At 56.6% G+C, this 11,555-nt stretch overlaps 1 protein-coding gene across 1 annotated transcript in view; it reads left to right on the plus strand.

Annotated features, from left to right (window-relative positions):
• Positions 1 to 11,555, plus strand: part of MYO18B (myosin XVIIIB) — a 54,036-nt gene that overhangs the window by 5,380 nt on the left and 37,101 nt on the right. Inside the window, exons 9-19 of the mRNA XM_033518235.1 lie at positions 502 to 668; positions 1,573 to 1,673; positions 2,086 to 2,149; positions 3,380 to 3,524; positions 7,050 to 7,214; positions 8,055 to 8,145; positions 8,373 to 8,565; positions 9,204 to 9,284; positions 9,630 to 9,777; positions 9,911 to 10,064; positions 10,715 to 10,898. Coding sequence (XP_033374126.1) covers positions 502 to 668; positions 1,573 to 1,673; positions 2,086 to 2,149; positions 3,380 to 3,524; positions 7,050 to 7,214; positions 8,055 to 8,145; positions 8,373 to 8,565; positions 9,204 to 9,284; positions 9,630 to 9,777; positions 9,911 to 10,064; positions 10,715 to 10,898 — 1,493 coding nt within the window. The remainder of the gene's footprint in view (positions 1 to 501; positions 669 to 1,572; positions 1,674 to 2,085; positions 2,150 to 3,379; positions 3,525 to 7,049; positions 7,215 to 8,054; positions 8,146 to 8,372; positions 8,566 to 9,203; positions 9,285 to 9,629; positions 9,778 to 9,910; positions 10,065 to 10,714; positions 10,899 to 11,555) is intronic.

Here is an 11,555-nt window from a genome sequence, read left to right on the forward strand (position 1 = left end):
CAGCACACACAGCCTGTGCAGGCTCGGGGCACGCAGACACACCATCCTGGCCTGATCTCTGCTCTCTGGGGTGGCTCCTGAGCAGCCAGCGTGGCCTCGAGTGCCATGTCCCCGTCCCAGGCTCAGCAGATTCGCTGCTTTGATAAACAGCGGCAGGGAATTACTGGGAATTACTCGGATGACCCCGGTGCTTGGGGCAGCGCTTTCCCACCCTCTCGGGTTACCGGGCTGCTGCTCGGCCGGCAGCGGTTTCAGAGGGCAGGGCTGGATTTCAGAGCTCTCTTGGGTACACTGTGCTCTTGCAAAGGGTTCAGGGATGGTCTGGGACGGGCTGGGCAGGCTGGGCAGGCTGGGCAGGCTGGCACGTCCCCTTCCTGTCGGTGTGCACCCTGTGTGGGACACTGACCCAGCCAGCTCCCCAGTGCTGGGACAGACCCCGGGAGGAGCAGGCAGAGTTGAGGCAGGAGGTGACACCTCCTCCAGAGCTGCAGGGCGGCTCAGGGGGCTCTGATGATGTTTTTGCAGTGGAGAAGATCCAGGCGATGTTCACGGTCCTGGGAGCCTTCGGGTCGGTGACCACCAGCCACAGCAGCAGCTCCACGCGCTTCTCCATGGTCCTGTCACTGGATTTCAGTGCCACTGGCCAGGTCACTGCCGCTCACCTCCAGGTACCTGTCACCTGGTGAGATGGCAGCGCTGGAAATGCTTGGGGTGGGGATGAGCCACCCCTGTGCTGCCAGGCTGGGAACGAGGAGTGATGCTCGGTTCCCTGCTCTGCTCCCTGCTTCTCCTAAACCCAAAGCGCCCCTGAGCACCTCTGCTGCCTCTGCCAGCAGCGTGGTGGGGTCCCCCAGCCTGTCCCCGTCCCTGGGGGAGCTTGGAGCAGTGTCGGGATGAAATGTTGATGAGGAAATGTATTATTTAGCATTTCATTAGCAGCACCTCAGGCCGCCTGGAGCTGAGCCTCAGAGGGCTTTTATCACCGTCAGGGCTCTTATCAAAGGCTCTTTAATCAGAGCTGCCCGTGCCCCTGGGCCTTGTCTGAGGAAGGAGAAGGCTGGAGCCTTGTCAGCTCCTGGGGAGCACCAGGGCTTCCTGCTGCTGTCCCTGCTCTGTCCTGGGCACCCACAGGGAGCTGGTGGCCCTGTGCAGCTGTCCTTGTGCAGGAGTGGCACTGTCCCCATTAGTGCCACCAGAACCATCCTGGCATGTCCATGGGATGGGGACCCTCAGCTCTGCAGATTCACTGCTGGCTCCAGTGCTGAACACCTTTGGCAAGGCTGGAGCTGAGCTGGGCTTGTCTTGAGCCCAGGCAATGGGTTATCCCAATCCTGCAGCATCTTTGCTGGGGCCATGGCACTGCCCAGACCTCTGGAATCTCACAGGGACTGTGGGTGTTGCTTTCACACTCTGAAGTGCTGCCCCTTGATGCCTGGATCATGATTCAGCTCTTGCTTGCACAGCCCTGGGTGGGAGGAGCAGCCCCCAAACCCTGCAAGGAGAGATCCAGCCCCTCCTTGGCAGCTCCCAGGAGCATCTCCCCATTCTCCCTGACCCCTTTTCCCTCCCCAGACGTTGCTGCTGGAGAGGGCCCGTGTTGCCCAGCAGCCTGAAGGAGAGAGCAGCTTCAACATCTTCCCACTGCTGCTGGCAGGGCTGGATGTGGCAGAGAGGTGGGTGTGAGGATTCCCCATCCTTTATACCCAAATTCCCTCCAGCAATAGGGTTTTGAGACCCCCTGATAAGAGATTGTGAGAGCAATTGCATTAATGGGGCTGCAGAGATCTTTCTGCACATACAGAGATTTTCTATGAAATGAGGCCATTTCCTGGTTTTTGCCCCTCCACTAAAGCTGAAATTGGGGTGACAAATGAGACAGAGATCCCTTTCTCTGTCACTTCTGGTTCCCCCCAGGCTGTGTCCCCAGGAGAAGGCTCCTGCAGCAGCAGCTCATGTCCCTGTGTGGGGCAGTGCTGTGGTGGCCTGTCCCTTCCAGGTCCCTCAGGTGGTGCTGTGAAGGTGGCTGGGGGTGCTGAGGGCAGGCAAGGAGGGAGCCTGACTCTCATTTTTTGTGACCACTCCCAGGACGATGCTGCACCTGCACCAGGTGGCTGAGAGCAATTCCTTTGGGATCAAACCTTTCACAAAGGTAGGGAGATGGAAATGCTGGAGTCTCGTGCCCACTGAGGATGGCTTGGAGTCCCTGGTTGCTGGGTGACTCGTGATGATGCCACTGTACTGGGAGCCTGGAGGGGAGGGAGGGAATGTTGGGATGTGAAGAAGGACCTGCCCAAACAGCCCCCCCAGCACCCCTCTGACAGCCACAGGGGAGCTGCACTGGGGCTGCCCTGCCTGGGATGTCTGCTTGGGTTTTCCACATGCCACAGGCACCTTGGGACCAAATCCTGCCACTCCAGTGTCACCTACCCCTGATGTTCCCCTGCAGCAGCAACTCCCAGCGGCAAGAGCATCCTTTGGGTAGCCCAGAATGTGAATTTTAGGGGTTAAAGCTCCACAGCTGATTCCCACCTCCAGCCCCTCATTAGTCTGAGCTGTCTGCAGAGCCCCAGCAGATTGTCCACGAGCCAAAGCACTGGGATGAATTGCAGCAATTTGCAGTTACATCATCTATTGATGAATCCAATATTCCATCTTCATTAGGAAGCTCCTGCTCCACTTCAGCATCCAAAGGAATTGGCTGCTGGAGCAGCAGCTCCGGGGAGGGCACAGAGAGGTCCTCACCTTGCTGGTGCAGCAAACTTGGGTTCAGAGATGGGGTTTTACCCTCCTGTAGAGCTCTGATTTCTGGGGCTTTGCCATCCCAGCATGGAGGTTTTCCCCTGGTCCCTGCTGAGGTGGGGTGCTGCCTGCTGGAGCCGGTGGCTCCTGGCCCCACAGAGCAGCCCCAGCTCAGGCACTGCAGGAGGGGGTGTCCGTGGTGGGAGGTGGCAGGTGAGGTCCTGCTGGTGGCCAGGAGCTGCTCAGCTCTGGGCAGGTGTGTTTGGTGAGGAGTGAGGGGACAGGGCTGGACGGGCAACCTGGGCTGTGGAAGGTGTCCCTGCCACAGCAGGGGCTTGGAAGGACACGAGCTTTAAGGTCCCTTCCAACCCAAAGCACCTGATGATTCCATGATATAAAACATCCATCCCCAGCTGCTGCTCTGTAGACACTCATGAAATGGGAATTGTATGACAAGGTGATGTACCCAGCCTGCTCCTAACACCGGGCACCAGAAGAACCTGCCAGTGGCTTCTCCACTTGGTCCCAATTTCCTGAGGGTGCCTTGCTGTGTTTCCTTGCTGTCCTGATGGTTTCACTCTCCTGTTGGGCATGGTACCCAGCAGAGGCAGTGACATCCTCTGGCTCTGTCCCCCTGCAGCCCGAGGACAAGCAGAGAGCCGCGGTGGCCTTCTCCCAGCTCCGGGCTGCCATGGGCACGCTGGGCATCACCACAGAGGAGCAGGCGGCCGTGTGGCGCATCCTGGCTGGAATCTACCACCTGGGAGCTGCTGGAGCCTGCAAAGGTGAGGGGAATCCTGCCTCTGCTCCTTGTCTCTGTGCTTGGAGCGGGGAGGAGCGTGTCCTGGCAGGGATCAGTGTTTGGGGGTGTGCAGGGATGATGTCCATCCCAAGGCTGCTCCGTTTGTGGTGGCTCCAAGTTCTTCCTTGGTCTTCCTCTGTGGTGGGATGTGGGATGTTGGTGTCCTGCCCCGTGGGGGCTTCTGGAGCAGGTCTGTCCTTGCCACATGTGGCTGGGTGTGCTGGGTGTCACCTCATGCCAGCTCCTCAGGAAGGACTGGGGTGGATGACTCCTTCGTTGGCACGTTGTCCCCAGTGACACCATGAAGGGACAGCTTTGGGTAGCACTAATTTCATCATCTCTTGAGTGTCTACCACAGTAACTGAATTATAATAGGCTGAGTCTGGATGAAGATTGTATTTATAGAGACTTTGTTAATATGGACGAGCAGAAATTGCCTTACCCCTTACAAATGATTTTAGGACGTGCTCTAACCCATTTTAGAGGCAGCCACATTGATTTACACACTTCAATTTGTGAGGGCTGCATAAAGGCTTCCATAAACTAAGCCACAGACATTTATAAATGTCTCTGCAACACGCCGTAACACATCTTATGGTAATTTATGCCATTAATCATTCATTAATTATTTTAAAAGGATAGATGCTGTCAGGACTTACAGTGAGTTCTCTTTTCTCCTTCTTTCTGGTGCTCTCTTTCCTCATCTCCATCTACCTTAATGCCCTTCCAGCTTTTATAGATGACCCTGTGCTCTCAAGCTGAGGAATGTCAGAAGGCTCTTGGCCAAAAAAATTTGAAAGTCCTTCTGCCCTGTGAGTTTCCAGCAGAGCAGATTTTGGAGACGTGTCTCAGTTTGGGAGTGCCCAGCTCAAGGGCAGGCAGAGGGATGGTCATGGGGAGTTTTGCTTTGCTCAGACTTCCTGCCCATTCTGCCCTGAGCCCTCTGTAAATCAGTCTGGGAGGGAATGGAATGCTGTATCCAACAAATCCTGCTCCATTCTTTGAGCAGGAACGGGAGTAGCGGATCCAGGCAGGGCTGCAGCTCCGAGCACACTCTGGTGTGGGATTAACAAGCAGAGCATGTCTCAGTGTCGCTCACTCTGGTATTGATTCCCCCACCGTGTGTCAACAAAAGGGGAGAAATGAAAGGAAATATGGATAAAAAATGGATCAAAGCCGGGCGGAGCCAAAGTCTCAGTGGGGGCGACGACCCTTTTAATGTGGTTAAACCTGTCTCCCGATAGCCATCTCTTCCCTTCCCCTTTCATGCCCTTTGATGTTGTGTATTCCAAATCCTCTCCTTGAAATCTCACTGAAGGGAGCCTCGGCACTGCTTTTCCAGGGCATTCAGGAGCTCAGCCGGGCGCCTCCTCCATCCCCATCCACAGCCACGGCCCTGGCACGTGTAAAACGAGCCCCGGTGTGGGCTAAAGGCACCTTCCTCCTTTCTCTCCTCACCCATTCAGCTTGTGCAGGAATAAACCAGGAGGGAACAGCACCACCTCTCCCTGGCTGGGGGTGGAAAATGCATTTACAGCTATAAAAATGCTGAGAAGAAAAGGTTGAATTTCAAAAGCTCGTTCTGCTTTCTCCCGGTGTCAGCCCTTCCCGCTGCCTTTGAAACGTATTAGAGCAGCTCTTTTATTAGGAAAGCAGCCTGGCAGCTGGAGGCCAGCGGGGCACCCTGGGCACCATTCACCTGAGTGCTCCAGTCCCTTTGTGGGCTGCAGAAAATCCCCTGGTTTAATTTATTTGCTGCCCCTGTAAGCAGAAGGGAGGTTTGGGGCGCAGCGGGGCTCGGCTCGCTCCCACGCTGTCCTTTTGCTGGCTGATATCAGAATAAAGCATTGTGGCTCCCCGCTCCCTCTGGGCTTCCCAGCACGCTCCTGTAATGGAGGTGGCTGCCATTCCAACCCTCCTGGTGCTGCCACAGATGTCTCAGGAGTCACTCCAAACCCCCTGGCACAGCGAGGCCGCTGCATTCCAGCCTGCTGAACTCCTTTGGATGGAGGAAAACCACAGGGCAGGAGGGCTGGAACCTGCTGCTCAGGTGGAGAACACTGAGCTGCCCCAAACCCCAAAGAGTTCGGGGGCAGCAGGAGGGGACAGGAGCACCCAGACAGCCAGGGGGGAATTTTGGGGTCAGTGAGACCACTAGCAATAGCCCAGGGTGAATGCTTGAGCTGCATGGGGGCTGCTGTGGCCCAGGGGGTCCTGCACAGACCCACCCCTGTAGCATCACTAGGAAATTGGGCACTAAGCAGTTTGGAAATGGGCTGGGGCTGCAGCAAGAGAGGCTGAGCTGTCCCTGTGAGTGCTGATCCAGTGTTTTCCTTCTGCTTCTCTTAAATATTACCTGGGTCAAAGTCCTTCCCTTCAGGTGTTAAAGTCAGCCAATTTTCCATGGTCACATCACACTCAGGAGAGCCATGGGGAGCTGCTGCTGGTTATAGATTCTGGAGGGTAAAACGGTGCCTGGGGATGCCAGGGCTGAGTGGACCCTCTTGTTTGTCCCAGGGATGCTGGAGAGGGCAGTGTGGGATGCTGGAATGGGCAGTGTGGGATGCAGGAGAGGTCTGTGCAGCCCTGGCCTTCCAGCCCCTCCAACTGCCTGGCAGGGAGAGCTTTTGTGTCTGACAGGAATCAGCCTCTGTCCAGCTAGCTCAGATAGGAACAAGTGAAAACAGAATAAATCAAAGCCTAGAGTGTTGAGGCAATTCCTCTGCCTGCTCCAGCACAGCCCTTGATGTTGGAGTCCTTCAGTCAGCATAGAAAATACTGGGAAAGGATCAAAGGGGAAGGGAGAAGGGGGTTGACTCTCATCGGTGTGCTGTGAAGCTCTCCCAGCCCTCCAGCCCTGCTTTGTGCATCCCCTCGGCCAGGAGTGGGTACCCCATGGAGCTTCTCAGGATGTGGCCACCTCTCACTCTCCATCCCACACCCTCTCCCCTGCCACCAGCCATCAGCTGTGTTTTAAGGGCCCATTTTAGCTGCAAACTCCTCATCCACCACCCAAAAGTGCCACCCTGAGGTGTCTGGGTGACTTTGGCTGCTCTCATTTGTGCTCACCCTCTGTGTTTCTAAGCTGTGCCGACCTCCTGCCTCCAGGGCACCTTTCTGCTCTGGGTTTGTAAAAGGATTAATCCTGCAGATTACTCCCCTATTGATTCTAATCATTAAACTGGAGTCGTTATCACCAGATGTGAGCGATGTGTGCTGGTGGGGAGGAACTGCTGCTCCCGGCTGGAGGGACAGCAAACCCTGCTGGGACCCTGAAAGGCGATCCCGGATTTCGAGGGATTGCTTCCTAATCCCATCAGCTCCCACCAGCACATCTGCTGCTTTGCTCGGCTGAAGAGCCTGAAACACTGATGCCGTGTGTCTCGCCTGCTCCCCGGCTCGCCTTGGACCATTTTGATTTTGGGGGTGTGCGAGGGAGGGTGCGGGAGCGTTTTGGTGATGCCAAGGCAGGGCTGGCCCTGGCTGAGCCCCCTGTGCCTCTCCCCAGTTGGCAGGAAGCAGTTCCTGAGGTTTGAGAGTGCCAGCCGTGCTGCTGAGGTGCTGGGCTGTGATGTGGAGGAGCTCAGCACCGCCGTCTTCAAGCACCACCTGAGGCACATCCTGGCACAGGTGACAGCCCGGGGCCAGCCCCAAGCAGAGGAGAGCCAGCCAGGTACTGGGATGCCCCATTTTCCCTTTATTTCCAGGGGGAGAGGGAATGGTGAGGGAAATTGTCTTGTTCTTCTTAGGCTGTGAAGCCCAGTTAGGTTTGTTAATATTAATACAATCATTAACTGTGCTCTGTCGCGTCGCTGCCCTCTGCTCTCCTCGCTGCCCCTGCCTGACCCTCCTTAGGGACATGTGAAATCAGGTGAATTCAGATAAGTGATGTGGCTCAAGTGCTGTGAGAACTCTGCATGGAAAAACGGGGGAAATCCCCCAACTCCAGAATTGGAGCTGGGCTGGTCTTGTGCTCCGAGCACCTGCAAGGAGATCTGGATCAGGGATTGTGCTGCTGAGCCACCATAAACCTTAAATTATTGTAGGGATCTAATTTGTGGAGGCAGATCCAGCATGTGTGAGGTGGGAGGGTGAGATATTGCCTGGATTTCAGGTCAGCCCTCCCACACTCCTTAAAAGTTGGACTTGATGATCTTGGAGGTCTTTTCCAACCTTGATGATTCCACGATGCTCAGCAGTGGAATTCCAGCTAGGCCCTGTAAGTTATCTTTAAAATAACTAAAATAAATTAAAAAAAATAATAAAATAGTAGAAGCAAGAGCCTGAGGAAGTGGCCTTTGACATGGCAATAAACCCACATGGGGCAGGAGAAGAGCTGAAGGCAGGAGAGATGTGCAGGAGCAATGCTGTGGAGTCATGTGGGTTCTCCTGAGCCACAATCCAGGGAATCTTGGGTCCCACCTCAGCTCTGAGCAGGCTGAACTTGGCTGGAAATAACCACATTGCCTGTTCTTCCCTTCCCTGTGTCCTGCTCTCCCCTTCCTCGTGCCAGAGCCGAAGATGACAGGAGCGGAGTGCGTGCAGGGAATGGCCTCGGGGCTCTACGAGGAGCTCTTTGCTGCCGTGGTCTCGCTCATCAACAGGTACCAAAGAGCTGCAGGGCACTGGGGCTGGGGGTGGCAGCCCCTTCTCCAGGGCATGGAGCAGGTGACAGGGAAAACAGGCAGTTGTGTGACAAACTTTATGTGGGGACGGCGCTGGCACTTGGCACGCCCGTGTCCCGCGCCCCTGTGGCACGGGCACTGCGAGGGCCCGGCTGGAACTCTGCTGTCCATGGGTAAATCCTGGTGGTGTGTGCGGCTCTCCCCAGGTCCTTCTCCTCCCAGCACCTCTCCATGGCCTCCATCGCCGTGGTGGACAGCCCTGGCTTCCAGAGCCCGCGGCAGCAGCGGAGCGAGCGGGCGGCCACCTTCGAGGAGCTGTGCCACAACTACGTCCAGGAGAGGCTGCAGGGGCTCTTCTACGAGAAAACCTTCCTGAGGGAGATGGAGAGGTACAGAGAGGTGAGGAGCAGGGGCTGGGAGCAGCTCCCAGCACCTGGGAGTGGGGCTGCCTTTGTCCCCAAGGCTCCCTGTGTCCTGCTCTGGTGTGAGTGAGTACCTCATGGGCTTTACTGGGAGGGCTGCAGCAGAACTGGGGGAAGGGATCCTGCATGGTGCTGCCTCTCTCGTCACCCCCTGCCTCAGTTCTGAATCCTCTTGGCTATTTATGATGTGCCAGAGATGCTCTCTTGGCATCTCTGTGGAAGCTGCCATGGCAGGGGGGTTGGGATGAGATGATTTTAAGGTCCCTCCCAACCCAAACCATTCTGGAATTCTATTACATACTTGCTCCAGCTCAGGAGAATTTGTGCCCTTCTGTTGGCACAGCTGACTTTTTCCTCAGGTGATGAATAATAGCAAATAGAAAGGAAAATGATAAATTATTGCAGAAATAAGCTGCTGAGAAACCTACAGGCAGAGATGAACTTATTATAGGCTTGAAGGAGTTACCATAATGCCTCTAGCCTGGGGAAAATAGCTGAATTCCTAGGCTTTAACACACACATCATCAAGTAAGGATAGATGTGCCCTTCCCTAGTGATGAAGACTTCCAGATGCCATCCCATGACTGAAGCAAACTTTTAAATGATGTTTTCCAGGAAAATGTTGAGGTGTCTTTTGATCTTCCAGAGCGCTCTCCACTGGCCACGCTGTCCATCATTGACCTGAGCTGCTCCCAGGTACCCTGTCCCCTCTGCATCCTGCTGCTCTGAGCAGTGAGGGCTCCAGAGGCAGAGTTGGACCTCATGGAGCATCCCAGAACAATCTGACCTGTTGCAGGGGTGGGGCACAGCATCCACCAGGACCTTTTTGGCTTTTTAAAATAGAAGGGGCCTCCCTGACCAAGCTCTCCATCACCCCTTCCAGCCTGGGGTGATGGGCTCCTCTGGGACACTGTCAGTGCTGAGGGTGATGTGGGAAGGGTCTGCTCTGGGGTAGGGGGCACAGCTGGGCAGTGGGAGCAGGCTGGAGGGAGCAGAGCAGGCTGGCGTGGCTGTGGCTGGAGCCCTCGTGTCCCTCGGCAGCCGCAGGTGCTCCCGGGCAGCGCCGGGGCCGCTCGCCGGGGGCTGCTGTGGATCCTGGATGAGGAGGTGCTGATCCCGGGCTCCGGGGATGGCACTGCCTTCGAGCGCCTCTGCTCCTACTTCGCCACCAAGGGACCAGACCAGGAGGGTGAGTTGGGCTCGGCTTGGCTGCCCAGCCTCTGGCAGCACCATTTGGCTTTGGGAGTTTGGGAGATGCAGATGATTAAACCCTGCACTGGGCTTTTCTCTGGGCTGCTCCTGGGGTGCTGTCACTGCCACAGGGCACCTGCGCAGGTGTGAGCAGACACTGCACTTCGAGATCTGCCACCAGCTGGGCACGGCCCCTGTGCGCTACGACCTCACGGGCTGGGTCAGCAAGGCCAAGTTCAACCTCTCGGCCCAGAATGCCATCCAGGTGCTGCAGAATTCCACAGTGTAAGTGCCACGAGGTGCCACAGTGCCACAGGGGACCCCTGTGCCCGTGGGACGGGGTTGAGGATGGCCCTGCCCCAGCTCCAGAGACAGAGGCTGGTGTGGAGCATCCCTCGTGTGAACAAGGGGGAATGGTTTCCCACTGCCAGAAGTCAGTGTTAGGTGGGATTTTGGGGAGAATTTCATGGCTGTGAGCGTGGTGAGGCCCTGGCACAGAGAAGCTGTGGCTGTCCCATGCCTGGAATTATCCAAGGCCGGGTCAGACAGGGCTTGGAGCAGCCTGGGCTGGTGGAAGGTGACCCTGCCCGTGGGGGTCCAGCACAAGTCAGAGCTGTGAGGCTTCACCAGCAGCTGCCCAGGTTTTCCCACTGCTTTGAGCAGCCTTGCAAACTAAATTGGATTTGAAAGGGAACTGAAGTGCTGCAGGTGTCTGTGCACACAGGGGGATTTTAACCTTCCTCTTGCATACTCCTGGCTCATTTGGTTTGGGCTTCAACCCAGCGAAGCTTTAACAGCAGCGACCAGCTCCACGCTCAGACCACAGAGGATGGAGCGGGTGGGGGTGTCCCAGAGCGGCACCAGTTTGGAATTTGGGGCTCTGGGTGTGAAGCTGGAAAGCCGAGCGGGCCGTGTGTGTGTGTGTGTCCCGGCAGGGCCGCGGTTCGGGAGCTGCTGAGGCCGCGGGCCGGGGCTCCGCTGTCCTGCCGCGGCCTGGCCGGGCTGGAGGGCCGCTCCCAGGCCGCCCTGCACCGCAACGCCTGCCTCAGGAAAACCTTCGCCAGCAGCTTCGCCGCCCTCAGGAAGAGGTCGGTGTGCGCCCAGATCAAGCTGCAGGCGGTGAGTGCCGGCAGCGGGAGGCTGTGGCTGTGGGGTGGGGGGGTGTGAGGTTGTGGCACAGAGCACCGGGAGCCCAGGCTGGGACCCTGCCTTGGGAACACTCCCTCAGCCCGGAGATCACACCCAGCACTGACCTGTCCCCACTGCGGCTGTGGCCATCGAGAGTGCTGTGCTGGCCTGGCCAGCCAGGCTGTCACACAGGGAGAGCCACCCCAGCAAGGAGATAGGCATGGATCACACATGGATCACACATGGATCACACATGGATCACACATGGGTCACACATGGGTCACACATGGGTCACACATGGGTCACACACTAATCACACACAGATCACACTCAGATCACACACGGATCACACACAGATCACACACGGATCACACACGGATCACACACAGATCACACACAGATCACACACGGGTCACACATGGGTCACACACGGGTCACACATGGGTCACACACTGATCACACACAGATTACACGTGGATCACACATGGATCACACACAGATCACACACAGATCACACATGGATCACACACAGATCACACAGATCACACAGATCACACACAGATCACACTCGGATCACACACAGATCACACACAGATCACACTCAGATCACACACGAATCACACACAGATCACACACAGATCACACACG

The sequence above is a fragment of the Parus major genome, chromosome 15 (genome assembly GCF_001522545.3).
Source record: "Parus major isolate Abel chromosome 15, Parus_major1.1, whole genome shotgun sequence".
Lineage (NCBI taxonomy): Eukaryota > Metazoa > Chordata > Aves > Passeriformes > Paridae > Parus > Parus major.